The 17,584-nt window shown below is 36.3% G+C and overlaps 1 protein-coding gene across 2 annotated transcripts in view; it reads left to right on the top strand.

Moving 5' to 3' along the window:
- Positions 1 to 17,584, top strand: part of SGTB (small glutamine rich tetratricopeptide repeat co-chaperone beta) — a 46,064-nt gene that overhangs the window by 6,861 nt on the left and 21,619 nt on the right. The window contains exons 4-11 of one of the 2 annotated variants that reach the window (XM_072860854.1): positions 726 to 795; positions 4,677 to 4,776; positions 7,140 to 7,244; positions 10,125 to 10,263; positions 10,351 to 10,413; positions 12,514 to 12,551; positions 12,798 to 12,881; positions 14,352 to 16,138. In XM_072860854.1, coding sequence (XP_072716955.1) covers positions 726 to 795; positions 4,677 to 4,776; positions 7,140 to 7,244; positions 10,125 to 10,263; positions 10,351 to 10,413; positions 12,514 to 12,551; positions 12,798 to 12,881; positions 14,352 to 14,463 — 711 coding nt within the window. In that variant the 3' untranslated portion in view covers positions 14,464 to 16,138. Of the gene's footprint in view, positions 1 to 725; positions 796 to 4,676; positions 4,777 to 7,139; positions 7,245 to 10,124; positions 10,264 to 10,350; positions 10,414 to 12,513; positions 12,552 to 12,797; positions 12,882 to 14,351; positions 16,139 to 17,584 lie in introns of those variants that run through there. The other variant, XM_072860855.1, reaches the window with a different exon arrangement.

Raw genomic sequence — 17,584 nt, 5'->3', positions numbered from 1 at the left:
CATATTGTATACACAACCTTAAAGTGCTATATAGGTCAGAATGATGTGGAAACTTAAGGAAAATATGAAAAAATTGAAATTTCCATAAAAGCTAGCAGAATGAGAATCTTTTGGGGCAGTGGGAGGAATTAATTTCAGCTAGACAAGGACAATTCCATATAGAATATTACTAAACAGTGGATGTCTCATTTGCACTTGAAAGATTTTGTCCTTCACTTAAGCATTTTGCAATTCCCAGAGATAAATGTCTGCGAAGTGCTTGAGGTCATTCGTAGTTTGCTGATGCTTTTCACTCCCTTCTGGAAATAATTTAGTTGTTCAATTTTAAAAACATCTCCATGAACACTAATCTTAAAATGGGAACTTCAAAAATGTGTACTAATAATATGTGTTATCTGGGATCCCCAGTACAGGAAGCACAGGAACCACCAGGATGGCAAATAGGAGAGTCAGAAGTAAGAAAACCAAGAGTGTAGAGACATATCAGCTCTCTTCCCCTTGACTTCCTTAAAATGTGTGGTGAGCCATAAGGTTTTTTTAGTAGTAGAAAGTAAGTTATCTTTCTCTTTTAAGGATGTTTTAGTGATGTTTAGTTCTTTCATACTTCCTGTGCACTACAGAAAATCTGGTTGCTTGTTGATACAACGCTGCCCAGGATGAAAGAAGTTTTTAACAAAATCAGAGCTTATATTTTCATGAAAAAATCTTGGTTTGTTTGCATACAGAATGACATGCTGCCTCTCTCAGATTCTTTACCAGAGGATGTTGAAAAGGCTGACCAACTGAAGGATGAAGGTTTGTAATAAACATAGGAATAAACATCTTAGGCTTTCATTAAGATTTTAGGTTATCATGAACAGTGATATTATAGCAACTGGGTAACACACACCCCACACAAAAACTTAAGCTTATATTCTCTGGTTATTGTTATGTTGTAAGAGGGCTAAGTGATTTGCTCCATCTGGGGTTCAAGAAAATATAGTCTATTCTCTCCCTTGCTCAGGAGGTTGCTTAAAAACTACGGGATAACATGTTAAGTCCTGGGCAACATTCCTGAGTAGTAGAAGATTTAAAGAATGAACAGTTACTGTTTGGCATATTATAGATTTCTCTGTCCATGGAATTGCTATACAAGTTTCTACTTTATATTGAAAAGGTTATGTGATGTCAGGGATTATGTGCTAGCTGAATATTAAAACATTGGTAAAAAGCTGACCCAGCTGAAGCCAGTGGAAAAGTTCTTGTGAACTTACTAGGGTTAGTATTTCACATATGTGAAATAATTTGTGTGCTCTATAAAAATTGCAGAAAAGCCAGTTGTTTATTTTCCCTTTGATAGATATTTTTGCTGTTATATAAGGAAAAGCAGCTGTACCACAGAAGTCTTCACTAATGCTACCCAAGAAGGAATCCGTTTTATTTCCCCCAAAAAAGAAGGGAGAAAAAAAGGCATGTAGCACTGATAACTGGTATTAATTGTTATCAGGTGGACTGATGCTTTAGAAATCACATTTTTTATGACCTGTTGGATTTTCAGATATTTGAGTTTTACAGAAAAAATAAGTAAGTTTCTAATTGCAAGGCAGATGTAATACTCTGAAAAATTTCAGGATAATGATGTGGAAAAAGTTCTACTGTTTTTGAGAATGAGTTCCATGTCTGTCTTATCTTAAAACTGGTCATCTGTAGTCCTGAATGCAGTCCATTACTGGCTCTGAAAGTAAGTTTTCCTAATTGTTGAAGCTGATCATTAGCTCTTTAATTCTAAGGATAAGAGCTCAAACAAGGTTAGGTCACAAGTGAAAATTAGTTTGTAAGTTGTAACATACCTGCTATGCATGCCAGCTTTTCATTTTGCTGTCAGTTACTGCCAGCTATGGAAAGTGAAGAATATCTGTAACACTCAGTATGGTTATTGGCCTGTAGGGATATTCAGCACTTTCCAGGTGTGGGTGTTATAACAATGCCTGTTTTAATCTGACCCAGCTGAAGCCAGTGGAAAAGTTCTTGTGAACTTACTAGGGTTAGTATTGTGAACTTACTAGGTTAGAAGACAGATGAGTGACTTCTGTCTTCTCATCTGTCAGCCCACAAGGGTTTGTGAAATATACTGAGGAAATGAAATTAAACAGTTTAATTTATGTGTGTTAACTAACACTATGTGTTAGTCTTTGAGTGGTGTTACTAAAGCAATTCCAAGTCTCTACTGAAAAAATTTAAAGGGTCAAACTTCAACAAAGGGCCATTTAAAGTGTCAGCTATCAGGGGCATTAGTAAGCAGTTTGAAACTGCTTGAAATGCCTCTGGTTGATTTCCCACGATAAAATTAAAACTTCGTGTGCTGTTTTCTAATGCTGCTCTGTCATATTAATCCTCCTCATTTTCACACACATAGTATCTATCACCACTATCATGCTTTTCAGTTATGAGTATTTTCTGCCCTGAGTTAGGGAGATAAATTAGATAACTTGGGGAAGTCCATTTGACCCATATCTTCTATAATACTGTAATTCTATAACTGTCATTTCCTCATTTCTATCTATATGTCCTTACCAATGGAACAACTTCCCTCACCTTGTGGCCACCAGCCTGCTCCTCCTCTGCTCTCAATCCAGTCCTAGTACCTGTAGAAACTGGCTAATGAATGGCAAACCAAAATGAGATAGCTGAATTTTCTTTCTTGGTTGTTATAAAACCAGGAAGTAATATACCTTCCAGACTAGTAAATACGTGAATTTACTTGCTTACCCTTGTATATCACTTGACACTTTGGCTTAATGTAAGCTATGTAAGAGCACAGATTATGTGCAGGTTTGTATAGTGTAATAGTGGCTTGATCCTAAAAAGATCTGGGTATTACCATGGTATAAATTATAACAATAGGTAGTATTTTTGTTATAGAGGACACACATTCAAAAGTATACCATTTGTGGGGGGTTTTTTGTCTTAAGAATTTTGGTCTGGCGTTAAAATAAAACATTACAGTTGCTTTTCCTTTTGTCCTGAATTGCTTAATCTCAGCAGAAATAGTAGGTCTCGCTATTTTTCTGTTTCCCTTTAGCCGATTTTGAGCTGGAGAGAGAGAGAGCAAGAAAGGTACCCACTGATACTAGCTCCAACTTAGCACTGTACCCCAGGTCATCTTTAGTTCAGAGCCATATCAGAAATTTCAACTTTGATAGTCATTGATGGCAGGTTTTTTTTAGAGAAATGTTAACTGCTGCAATCTCATTTAGTGCAGCCAACTTGCAAGTCTTTTATCTGACAACAGGATTTAGTGCACAGACCTTTTACTTTAGATCAAAGGAAAGATGTGTAGATGGTGGGCCTGTAGAAATGAGAGAGTTATGGTTACATTCTGTGTATATTTTGAAAGGTATACATGAAATTACAGTTTCAGTTTGCCTTCGCACTGGCAGGGATTGCTGACAGTCTAGTATATCACTATTGGGAAGAGGTGATTTTGTACTACCTTGATGATACTTAGTTACTTAAATTTGGTTTTGTTTATTAAGCGCTCCCTGTTCACAAATAAATGCAAGTATAGTTGTTTTCAGTTAGTACAGGCACCTAGGACTGCTTGCTCCGCAGACTTTTGCCTTCCATCAGAGACAAAATGTTGCACTGACTGAACTTTTCCAGCCTTTGCTTATGCAGTTACCTACATCTGTAGTAACCTGTTGACCTATGCCTTCTCTTGCTTATTTTGGGAGAAGGTTGAAATATTTTGCCAAAATACAAGGAAGTCAGTGGAAGTCTATAATTTTCCTGACAATTTCTTGACATTGCTGGGAAACCAAGGCTTCTGTAGGATCTAGCAGGCCAAAGATCTGTAGTCGCAGGACTAGGGACAACCTTAAGCTTGGGCACTCTGAACTAGGACTTTTTCTCTATTACTCTGTCATCAGGAAAGAAAGAAACTACCAGGACTGCCCTGTGTTGGGGAGGAAGGAATGTGTAAGGTATCTTTTTTTTTGAAAGACCTTACTCCAGAATTTTCTTTCCATAGAAAAGGTATATTTTTCTATTTTTTTTCAGTGGACTTAAAAAATATGAAATGTGAAACTTTGTTATAGAGTAGAAGTTCTGAGCTTTGTTGGTGAGAAATGTTACCTCTGAATCATTTTAGATTGCCTGTGCTATACATACTTTTCATTATCTTAATGAATGAATTATGTGGCATCACAAAAGTGGGGCTTATGTGCTTACTTTTGCTTTTGTTTGATTTTCCATGTTACATGGATTGTTACAAGCAAGTTGTTGGGACATGTGAGAAAATGAGACCAAAGAGGAATTATCATATAGCCTATTGGATTGTGAGGCTTTCAAAGACAGTTAAGACTGATGAATATATATTACAGTGGAACTGCAATTACAGTTACACTTCTCAACAAAGTGATTTTTGTGTAACAGCAGAAACTAGCTGGAAAGTGTGAAATAGCAAGATGAGAAGGGAAAGGTTTATGTGGTGGACTACAATGTACATAATAAACTTTACAGACATAGTACATATTTTTATTTGCATTATTCCATGCCAGTTCTATTTAAAAGAATGTATCTTGAAACAGTGCAGTCATAACTACCCTATATAGATGCTATAATGTGGCTACTCTATTTCTTTCATACATAGCACTGTATCTTTTAACTACTTAATAGCTTTTTATAATTTATTTCAGGTAATAATCATATGAAAGAAGAAAATTATGGTGCTGCAGTGGATTGTTATACTAGGGCTATAGAACTGGATCCAAACAATGCAGTCTATTACTGCAACAGGTAAAACCAAAATAATACACACTTTTCATTCCCGAACTTTATTAACATTATCTTAAAGATAAATTGTGAAGTAGATCAAAACAACATGAGGCTAGAAAACTCCACTATTCAGAAATTTATCATGTTACATTTGTAAAAGATCTAAAGCGAAAGTGAGGTCATTCAGCATATCTGTATCACTTAAAGGTGTAATATGGACTTTAAAATTACTCGTAACACTTGAGATCAGGTTTTTGTGAGTTAGGTTGTCTATATTAAATCATAATGTCGGCTGTGATTCCCAGTCTGTTGAAAGTAGTAAGAGCATTTATTTTTGGTGTCCTTGTGGCTCAGCTGCCATCTCTATCTCCCCTAGTATTGACTTTCCCTGGAAAAAATACCAGCAATGTGGGAATACCATTTTGGAGATTTCAAGCTTTGTATAAATACTCAGCATTTTTATGCATGACCTGTTGAAAAATAACAAGGCTGTTGTTGTAGTTTCGTTGTATAATCTGTTCTTCAGCATAGTGAAGACATAGTGACACGGGAGCAGATGAAGTCTGGAAGTGCACATTAACCCAGCAGCAGAAGTATGCTCTTTCAGTATACTGCCCAGAAGACCAGCAGCAAAGGCAGTACAGTCTATGAGCCCTACTGCAACTAGCCTGCCTCTGGAGCCACTCTGCTCTAAACTCTTTAGTGCCTCCGTTACCAGAAGGATATATTAACTTAAGTGCTGTCAATCTGGCCTTGTGGCACTGTAACCAGTGGATTTTTCTATTTTGGGAGCTACACTTCCATTACTCCAGAGTTTAGTTTGTGATAAATACAAGTGAAAGACTCAGTGTTCCATAGCAAGCATAAAGAGGAAGGAAATACGCAGTTTACTAATATTTTACATCTTTAAGATGGCAGTTCGAAGTGTAAATCATCTATTTTCCTTGAGAAAACAGATAACATAAGTGATTTTAGGTATAAAATGGAAATACAAGACCAGATTCAAAAGCCTCCCAAAATCACTGAAAGTTTCCTCAGTAGAATGGGCTTAAGCACCAAATCTGTAATTTGCAACAGTAGAAATACTTAACTTTGTGTGTTACATCATCACGTATCACATTTGGGAGGACCAAAATGAATCTTGATGTCAGTAAGCACAGTATTGTATGAAGTTATTTAAAAGAAGACAGGCAGTTGCTTGGAGTTTTGTGGGTAATGTGGTATTTGAATAAATGTAGGCCTTATTCTTATCTTTCTTAAGCTAGTTTGGGAGCAATGGAGACATGTTGCCTTCACCAGTATTGCTTTTTACTCACAGCAGTGAGAAAAAGAGAGAGCTGAGATGCCCTCGAAGTTTTAAATGGCCATATAAATTTTTTGTAAACATGGAAAAAACATTTTCTGTTCAAACACATGAGAGACTAAGCATTGTCCCCAGCTTTTATCCATACATTTTCACTGGCATCTGTGGAGTTGGACAACTGTTATGCAGCCTAAATATTTAAAATATATAAGTAGTCCCATTCAGAAGAGATTTTTATCAAAGTCAGAAAAAACATGCAATTTGGAGGTTATCACAGGAGAAAGGATTGAATGTAGTGATGACTGTAGCATCTTGCATTCCTAATAAAAAAGAAGAATGCTTTATGCAATTGAAATACTGTCATTTCTACTGCAGTTTTTTAATCAAGGAAGAACAAATTAGAGTGTTTTGAGACCTTTCAAACTGGGGAAGTTTTGATTATTAATCTGTTGCAATGTCCTTTTTAGTTTGGGCAGGTCTTTAATCTCATTGTACAAACGTCCACAACGTTTAGTATTTCTCTGGTGTAGAGGTGCAATTGTAATTTAGTAATTTAGTGATTATTGAGAAATGTTACCCCGATTTACCTGCAAGCATGAGTTGCCTGCTGAAAAATTGAGCAGGGAAGAATCACAGCATTCCTTTGAATGGCAGTAAAACTATACTTCTTGCTGGAAAACACCAGTTGTATAAAATACTTTTGCTTAAACAATGATTCTATGTAAAATACTACTCGAGAGTTTCACTTCTTGTAATAGGTTTTGTGATGTATTTTGTGCATAGTCATATGCTGGATCTAAAACAGTTCTAGAATTATTTATCCTTTGTGTCCTCAAAGGTGAGTGTGTGTTCTCCAAAACCCTAGTCTAGCAATGCACTTAAGCACATACTTAATTCAGAACATTTGCTTGTCCTACTTAATTGAGGAAAGCTGAGGCATTGCCTGAATAGTGAATGAGAAGTCAGTAAGACCAAACAAGTCTGAAGTTAGTCATGGACATGTGAATATCTAAGCTTGGGTTTTTTTCTTTTATTGTTTTTTTGACAAAGCTCTCTCCCTTCCGTCCCATCTTCTTCTTAGGGCTGCTGCTCAAAGTAAGCTCAACAACTACAGTGAAGCAATAAAGGATTGTGAGAGAGCCATAGCAATAGATCCAAAATACAGCAAAGCATATGGAAGAATGGGGTAAGCTAATACAAATCTGAGTAAACACTGAAGACCCAAGTGTAAATCACCATAGATTTTCTGAAATAAGTGGAGCTAGATTGTTTTACTTAGCTGACATTCTTGTTCTGAAAGTGTAGCAATTTCCTGAAGATGACCCTGTCAGGCTGTCAGCTTCAAGTTTTATATATATGGTTGATCTCAGCATGTTCATATCAGATTTCATCAGTTTGCATTTTTTCTTCTTTCAGTTTATAAACTTTGCAAATTTAGTTTAGAAAGTCATGATGTGGGTTTTTTTCTACCTCCTACCTAGTAATGAGTAATCAAAATTCTGCAGTTGGAACAGTGAATCTGTTAATGATGCTGTTAGAGAACAGAATCCTAAAAATATTGGGGCTTCACACTAGCAGGAATAGTGGCTTAATTCTTCTGTTCAATAGCTCTTTGGAAGCAGATATTTTAGCAAGACTAAGCTATGTCCTTTTAGTAGTCTTTCTCAGTCATGTCTGAGATTAACAGTAGAGCCTTTTTGGGTGGTGGGTCTGATTAAATGCTACCTGAAAAAAATGTCAGGAATGTTCTGAATGGGATATCTGCTTGAGTGAAGGGCCATTCTTCCAAGATGTGTAGCTTTGCATTTTCAATAATCAAACATATTGTGGGTGTGGGCTGAATGCTGCATAAGGCTTTTGAGGTTACATCCATACTAGTAAATTAAAAAATGCTTGGGATTGTTTGTTGGGTCAGCTGGCACAAAATGGCCCTCTCCATGTTATTAAAATCTAGTTTGCAATATGGAGTGGCCACATCCAAACTGCCTATTGCTAAATCAAGTTGGCCTGTGTTAAATTCTGAACCATGCTCCAAAATTGTCTGGGAATAATGCTTGTTGGCCTGGGACAAAACCACGCCAGGGGGCATTTATTTAAGATCAAAGATGATGGAATTCTATCACTTGAAAACTTTCCATGATACAGTTTATTTTACTAATACAAATGTTGCCTGACTGGCTTTTGAGATGATTCGTTCACTTTGAAATTTTAGGGACTGTTGAATTGGTATTGTCCTATTTAACTCTCTTTAGATCATTTCTTCATATAGCACAATCCAAGATCCCCTGATTTCAGTGAGATGGAGGGAAGCTACAGGCTGATTTAATTGGAAGTTGGAGGTTATTTTAGAGTTTTGGATGTAAGACCAGTGTGCCTTTTGATACACAATGTAAGTGGGATCATTCTCGGGCAATCAAGTTTCCCTTTTTTTGATTGTCTTGTTGTTTTGACAGAGGATATATTTTGAGCAATAAGCCATTGCTTAACTTAGGAGATTGATATAATAATACATTTGGCACAGGCTGAATTAGGAAACAGTGCTTGTTTAGTAATAACTGAAAAAAACAAGTGCAGAAACCACCTTCTCAACCAAAAGTCCTTATGAGAAAGCTGTGTTTTCTGACTGCATTATGCAGGCATATCAATTTTTCACAGGATTTGAGAGAAACTCTTTATACGTCACAGAAAGATGCAGAAGTGCCACAGAAATATGCACAGATGGGAGCCCTGTAGGCAGTAAAAGTGATACTTCCAGCATGACCCTGAGAGAGCGCTTGTCTGGGTAGGAATTGTGAGCAAAGAAACTGTTGCCCACTGTTCTGTGTTCCAAGAAGCAGAATTTTACATACTTTCTCTGTAAAAAAACACAATTGCATCACAGAAATACCACATTGCATTTCTTGTCTGTTCAGAAACTATTTTGGCAAGTTAATGGCCCAAAAGGGAGAATGTTTTTTATGGGAGTAACTGTTAAGAGAGAAAACATTAATATTGTGTTGGTTCCTCCAGGAGCATTACTGGAAACTCCTGGAGTTTCATACAGTTATTGAGTTCATCATCACTGAGAGTAATGACTGTGACTGATACATCCAACACACTGACCTCTCTTGCCTGAGATAAAATAACAAGGTCTGTTAGTAGGTGTTAGCACAGGCTTATCAACCCAGTCTGTGTAGCTCAGCAAATACTAAAGGGGGACTGGAATATTAAATAGCTGAATGTGGATTACACAGATCTTTCACAGATTACACAAAATTTGGAAAAGATCCGTTTAGTTTTGTAGTCAGTATAAATTGAAAATACAGTAGAAGATAGAATTGAAACTGCAAGTAGATGGACTTCTGGACAAGTAGATGGAGCTCAAAGAAAGATTATGTTTTAAATGTGGTAGCTAATTGAATTTGAAAACAAATACTCCTTCAAAAGTAGTAGATCTGTCCTGTGCTTTCCTGAGCTGCTGGAGGAGAATGTTTTTCAAAACATTAAGCAGGCTTCCCTGATACAAGGGTTTCTTACAGCATCTTAGAGATGCTACTACTATCCTGTATAACCCATTTGTCAAGCTGTTGAAGTAGATCTGAAAGGAGAACCTTGCACTGATCCCAAGACAAAAATCTATTATGCTGAAACTTGTGGTTCCAGTATTTGGTTTCTTGAAGCTGCAGACCTCGCATTAAGAGTATCTTCACCCTACTTACACCTGAATGATCTTTGGATCAAAAGGACTGAGGAAATGCTTAGAGGAATTCCTGAGCTTATGCAAAGAGTCACGGATGCTGGATCCAGCTTGTGCTCTCAAATACAGACTAAATCACTTGATGATGCCAAGGAGTTGACTTGCGTATATATGGAACAGACAATGCAAGATGAGTTCTTGAGGGATCATCTCTTCTGCAAAAACAAGTGCTTACACTAAGCAATAGTAGCACAATAGCAAAACTTGCTTTAACTTAGTGCTCAAGCTAAAAATTAGTTGTGAGATACTGTTTTACTTAGAACAGAAAATGTATCATTATCTTTTGATGGTCATTTATGTTCTACCCGGGATTTCTTTATTTCACATTAGGTTGGCTCTGACCTCAGTGAATAAATATGAAGAAGCAGTTACCAGTTACCAAAAAGCACTGGATCTTGATCCAGAGAATGACTCTTATAAGTCAAATTTGAAAATAGCAGAACAGAAACTAAGAGACATGTCCAGTCCTGTAAGTTAGCTTTATATCTATTTATTTACAACAGTTTTAACTGGGATTTTCTAGGTAAACTTATCTTCGATTGCAATTTGTTTGTAGACTGGAACTGGACTGAGTTTTGACATGGCAAGCTTGATAAACAATCCTGCCTTCATTAGCATGGTGAGTATACTTCAAGCTTTACATTATAATGTTTATAAAACTGAAGTTTTAAGAACACTTCTTGTTTAATAACACAAGCAATTTTAACGATTATAATGGCAATGGTTTCATTATAGTGAATTTAAACTTTTCTAAGTCATTTTATACTCAAAACAAGAAGTGAAGCATAGATCTCCTATAATGCCTGTCTTATTTCCAGTTGATTCTATCTTACTTATGAACAACAATGTGCTTCGATTAGCTATGCTGTTTTTATAGATGGCATAGTAAAACACTTGTCAACAGCATGGTGAAAATTTATTTTCTATTCTCCACATAGCAGTTAACAATGAATACAAAGAAATAATCTGTCAAGTGAATAGCAGTTGATTCAGATGCAGTCTACCCAAGGCTAAAGTAACTCCACCTGGGGAGACCTATCCAAGAGACCTTTCTGTTCTTACTCTTTCAAATTACCCCTGACATCCTTAAGTGTGCAAAACTTTGTGAGATGTGCAAACAATGAATATAAATAACATGTAGTGCATTCCTTTACTTCCAGTACAATGGCAAATTGTGCTTTTGTCCCTCAGTAGTTTTTCTCCATGCATGGCTTTCTTAGCTAAATGGTATTAATTAACTTTGAAGAATGGAATTTGGAGAAGAAGAGAAAAAAATACTTATTTCCTTTGAGAACTCAGTTAAAACTTTACTGCCCCTCTGGTAGCTTCGTTAGGACAGGACATTTCAACCAGTGCTTCCGTGTGGAAATGCACTGCATGCAAGAGAGCTCAATACATCTGGTCTTATACTATGGTCCAAATAACAGAGATGGTAGGCAAGGAAGAAACGAGTGAGTTCTCCGATGGCGTTAGTGATTAAATAGCACTGGAACCCTGTGTACCACTTTATTGGCCACATGACTTACTCAGTCTGCATCTGTTTAGAGTCAAATATGTACTCTTCAGTATGGAGCTAACTATGAGGAAAGGATTTTTTGCATCATTTCAGAAGATGCCTTGTTGAGTGGATAGAACACAGGGCATTCAGCCAGGAACTAATTAATTATTTTCCTGTGGTGTAGTTTTTTGTTTTGTTTTGAAGGAAAAAAATTGACTCGCTGTCTGACCTTGAGAAAGTTACTTCTAGTCTCCATTTTGGGCCCCTAACCTAGATCAGACTTGTTACTGATGGAAGAAAGAAAAAAAAGAAAAAATCCTGTATTACCCACAGAATTGACCTGAATGTGGCATTTTATATCTAACTGTAGGCTAGAGAAAACAGTTGATGTACTTTTGAGACATATATATGGAGATACACTGATCAATAAAATGAATATTGTATATATCTGGTTTTTGTAGTATGTTTCTTTAATAAGAGATACTGCATTGTGCTTATTGGTCTTGTATTCATACAGACACTGATTTCTGTAGGAATTATATTACTAACTTTAAAACATCACCTGGTTTATTCTATAGTGTCTGTCCATATACACCCTTATACTGTGGTAAACACAATATAATTTTTGAGGTATCTTATGACTGAGAAATTTAGATAACCTCATGCTTACTACAAAGTAAGAAGATATGCAATTACCACAGAAGATGCATGTTACCACAAAACCATGCTACAAAGTAAGTCCACACTCTGGTTTACTCTGCAGTATTTTGTGGCCATAATCTTAACAGTTTATACCCAGTAGTAATAGTAGTTGCAAAGCTGACTGGGAATCAACAAAATACAGACCTTTCTCCAAAAAGCCCAATAGAAAACCTTTGTCCTTGGAAGTCTTAAACTTTTTTTTTTTTTTTTTTTTAAGTTTTCTGGTACTGGGTTTTTTATATTTAATGTCTTCTTGTCATATTTTTCATGTCTGAATCTGAAATCACTATTTTTTATCTAACATGCAACAAATTGTCTCAGCTTCATATCCTTGAAATACGTTCCTGTAATTATTCTGTTTGCTGGGGACCATACATCTCTGTGCACATAAACTTAGCTTAATTTTGTAATACAACATAGAATACAGCATGTGTTTTGTTGGTGTTTTTTCCACATTTTCCTCAGTGATATCTAAGTAGTAAACGTATTATAATTTCAGCTATATATTGTCTATTCTAGGCAGCAAGCTTAATGCAGAATCCTCAAGTTCAACAATTGTAAGTATTAAAATGGAGTACCATTAATGTAAGTGTCTTTAGGGGTTTGAATTAATAAGGAAAAAGGTGGATAGTACTATATTCCTGAAAATGTAATTTTATTTTTGCTTACTGTAAATAAAACTACTGCAGTTTCTTCCTCTTGCAGCTTATTTCCTCACAGCAATTTAAATAAGAACTATTGTTTATTGCTTACTGTAAAGGTCCCTGCATACCCCAATGCCAACACTGTGCTAACTGTTCCAGGATGTCGGGGATGATGTCAAATGCCATTGGTGGCCCTGCTGCAGGTGTTGGTGGCCTGTCAGATTTGTCCAGCCTGATACACGCGTAAGTAAGAATTGCATAGTTTTAACTGTTACATTTGTAGAAGCATCATTGTGCAACATCTATTTAAAAGGGATAGTGTCAGGCCAATTATACTGTGGCCTGTCCCCATTGTATGCCTGATTATTATTAAAACTGAGAACTTGAAGACTTATTTTCCACTATCTTGTTTGTTTGCTTTGTACATTTCCATCAATTGAAATGACTGAACTGGGTGCTCCGTTTCACTTTCAGGTTCTCATACACTGTTTACTTTCTAAATGCCATTTACTAAAAATGCTCCTTTAAATCTTCAAGTACTTCTACATGTGCTTTCAAATTGTGTTGATAAATTTACTGCCTGATATCTCAGACAAGTTAGAAAAACTACAGATTTACATAGCACAGGTTGCAACAAGTTCTGCTCTGGCATCCCTCCATTTAGACTAGGAAGGCTTCAGGGAACTCAGTATAATGAGGAGTAGCTTTTACAAAAACCAGGACCCAAGTCTTTTATAGTATAATAATGATAATCTGTCTGGAAGAGTCTGCACAAAAACATGTCATTTGCTTATATGGCAAGACCTCTTAAAGGGCATACAGTTTTACTTTGTTTCAGCATTCTAGGCTGTTTCAAACTATTTTTAAGTTTTGCCCGTTCTGGGCAAAAGTACTTTATAATTCACATCACAGACAGGAACGTGCCCCCACAAAATCAAGGGCTGTTTTCACAAAAACCACGTACTATACCTAGATCTATGAAAATGGTGGCTTGCCTTCAACCTGCACTGTGGTTTAAAGGAGTCTTAATAATTTGCTACTTGGGCAAAATGCAGATGTTACAGAGAAGCCATGCCAGGCTATTAATGAAGTAATGTTTTACTTACTTGCTTTTTCTAGTAAACCAGTGTTATGCTTATCTTTTACATGGAATTAATCTCACCTCTTAATTTAACTCTTAAGCTACAGCTGTTATGGAGATGGATCTGTCAGTACTTCAGTCATACAAGACATAAAGGTGTAATTGTATGCTTGCTTTCTGCTAATGACGTCTTGCTGACAAGTACAAGTTGGCAGCCGCACACTGTATTTCTGGAAAACCTAATATAAGGTTGCACTTCAACTACAAGAGTAGTTACCTTAAAAAACTAGAATGGATCCTTTCAAAAAGAAGGGAGCAAATCACTGGAGCAGATGTGTTGCTAAATGTTAGTTTTACCAAGTAAGGCAATACATTTTTCTCCATGTTATCAAGTAGAAGTAATAGTCCTGAAGAATGAAAATGAAGATCTGATTGTAATGGTGTTTGGAGAGACTTTAACTAGATAAAGCCATAATACTACAAATATCTTCATTAAGACTATACAGCAAGTTATCTTTAGTTTTAACTTTCATATAATGCACCTTTCAGTTGTATTGGGATATAGTTTTCTTACAAATGCTGCTTGTCAGTTTTTTTCACTTGTTGATTTTACTTAAAACTGTTCAACACAGGGGGCAGCAGTTTGCACAACAGATACAGCAGCAGAATCCAGAGCTCATAGAGCAACTGAGAAATCATGTCCGGAGCAGATCTTTCAGTGGCAGCACTGAAGAACATTCCTGACTTAAAGGAGGCATGTGAATTGGAATGGTATATAACCCCAAAATGCATACCATAGTTAGTGGCAAAAGCACCATTGCAACTCTTCTGCTTGAATAGAAGACAGAAAATTCTTTGTGCGTGTTTGCAAACAAGAACAAATCTGTTAAACAGATCTACTGCACATAACTTGGAACGTATCATTTCTGTATACTTACTCCTCTGAAACTTAATACACTAAATGGGTGGTTTATTAAAATCCCTAAGTACAAGTCATTTTCAGTATGTGCATTAGATTGATCTCCAGGGCTATTCAGTAGGGAGGAGTTTTGTAGTGGGCTGATCTTGCATAACAGCTTAATTCTAAAATCCTAGTGTAAAAGGCACATTATTCTTATGGTGAAAATCATTATGGCTGTACTCCCTGTCAAATATTGAAACAATAGGCCCATCTGATGTACCCTTTTATAATGAGCATAAATCAGTGTTGGAGTATAGAGTGTACTTAAAACTAATGCTTGAAAAGTCTGTTTCTTTAAGCCTGTGGAGGGGCCATCATTAGTAACATGAAATATTTTTCAACTTCATTGGGCAGGTGGGAGGGAGATGATTGCATATGAAGGACTACCACAAACTGTAGAGAAAGAAGACGCTGATCCTGAGTAGGATAATACACAGAAACCAAACCAGAACTTGACTTGGGAAAAAAAAGAGTATAAAGAAGTTTTAGGCTTTTCTACTGCCATGTATACCCTCAGAATATGATGGTAGCCCTGGAGGTCAGCATTATAGCACTGTTTTCCTAGGCATGGCAAACTGTATTACATTCTGAAGTATGCAGTATTTAACATAAGCTTAAAATTCTTAAGTGTAATAAGCTAAAACTGATCCTGTGACTGTACAAATAACTAGTACTAAAAATTTATCAAAAAATAACTGCCTTAGAAAGAAGGATTCTCTTTCTATTCTTGTGTGGCAAATCACTGGACTAAACAATTAAGGATTTTTTTTAAAGTTTCACTACACATATCTATTTTAAGTGATGGTTATAGGGCCAAGTTGAAGATTTTTCCACTCTATAGCATTTCTGTTCCTACCCTGGCTTTTCTTGCTCAGTTAATCTTAGTCTTTCAAAGACCACTGCTTTTGTGTATTCTTATTATGTTAACTTTTTTATTCTGCTTACTGTTCACGCTGCTTTCTGCTACAAGGTACACTTGTTTTTATTCCAGGGAGGTTCTCACCACTCACACTTTCCTCTTTGTGTATCAAAACTAATTTGAGGATCCTGCTTTGATTCCTAAGACAAAGTGATCTCTTAGAACTGGCCAGTTAGGCTGGAGAAGGTATGTGGAAGAATAACAATAGACTGAGAAATACAGAGGAACTCCTGGACCTCAGACATTATATATCTGATTCATCTTGTGGTCAAAAAAGAGCACCTCAAGTAGAAGCAAATGCAAAATTTGAGGCTAAGTCATGTACTTGACTCTAACAAATGCTAGTTTTGCATCTATTGTATGAGTTTTCCCCTGCTAAAATGGGGGGGCAGAAAATGCAGCTGGATCCAAGGAGAAATTAAAAGAACTGGAGAAAATAGGAAATCCATATTACCATCTGTTGAATAAAGAGGTAAAGTGTAATAAAGCAACTTAAACAACTTTAAGACATTTCATACTTTATTCAATAGAGCTTGCCTATACACAGCATTAAAATGCTTTTTAAAATTCTCTGTATGTTGCTGTAGCTGCCTTTTTGAGGCTGTAGATACTTAAGCTTTACATTAAATACATTTCCAAGTAACAGCTTCTAACTTAACATCTGATGACAAAAAAGAAAATCCCTAACAGGATCTTATTTCAGAGGTAGTTCAGATCCTGAATCTAATCTATTCAAGAAAACTGCTACTTAAGTTCAGTTACATCTAATAGGACAGGACGTTTACAAGAAGGATCAACGGAGGCTGTAGGTAGGCTACAACTACTGTACAAACATTGCTTGGAGTAGTGTCTTGTGTCAGGAGAGAAGCATTGCTCCTAGCATATCTCCTGTTAAACTTCACAGTTCCTCTTAGTTCTCCCTTTCATATTTTCAGCTGCTCAAAGTGAGTTTTACTAACTTTGATAGGAGGAACCAATAAATCCAGAGTGGATGGGACAGCACTGCAATATCTCTCACACTTAATTTATCCTTACTTTGTGACAGCAATCTTCATGTGGTCAGTTACCTTTCTACTTTAAGACAGAAAGAGTGTCAAGAACCTCTTGAGAGTTCCTCAAGAACTACAAAATATGAAAATATGCAAAGACTGGCTGTAGAAGTTGTACCATCAAGTAGAAGTTGTACCGTCAAGTAGAAGCCCTATAGCTTACTGGATTTATGGGAGAACTATCCCCAAGGTTAAATGGAATGAAGCATCAGTTAGTTATCTGAAAACTACTCTTGAAGTCATCTTTATAGAGTGGTAACGTTCATGTCACATACTACAATATTGTCATGTTTAGGTTTTACTCCAGTACAGATAATATGTAACCAGAGTATTTAGTAAAACATTTATGGCATTAGCTAACCCTTTAGGAATGTGCTACAACTGGCACAACACTTAACTTGTAAACTTTCTTGTTTCTTGTATACTAAGAGAAAGGGCTTTATAGCCTAAATAAAAAAAGTGAGACCAATAACAGGAGCTGCATTACATGCTTTTCCCTTGAAACCAGGAACAGAGGGATCATTTATGCTAAAGTCTATTTTGCCTTGAACAGGCTAGATTGTTTCACAGAGTCATGCAATATGTCTTAATCACAGGGTGAGGAAGGAATATTTTCCTGTGTAATAACTGCACTTTATTTTGCACTAAAATTTTTCATCCTGCTAGATCAAGTGGTAAACCACAATCCCTGTAAATACAGCTTTAAGGTCAATTGCAGTTTATCATTCAACTGAGCAAATATGCATTTAACACCTAATTGTTTTTGTACCATTACTGTTCCATCAGCATTTTGTAAATGTGATAATTGTTAGAGAAGAACATGTTTTGCACTCAAATTGTAAAATCCTGTAACCTGCTTGCATGGAAGCATATTCTTCTAACTATGCCTGATCATAAAGACACCCAATGAAATAATCAGCTTACAAATTGTTTCAG

Source organism: Ciconia boyciana, chromosome 4 (genome assembly GCF_034638445.1).
Source record: "Ciconia boyciana chromosome 4, ASM3463844v1, whole genome shotgun sequence".
Taxonomy (NCBI): domain Eukaryota; kingdom Metazoa; phylum Chordata; class Aves; order Ciconiiformes; family Ciconiidae; genus Ciconia; species Ciconia boyciana.
Note: the sequence above shows the minus strand (reverse complement) of the source record. Positions and strands in the feature narration are given on the sequence as shown.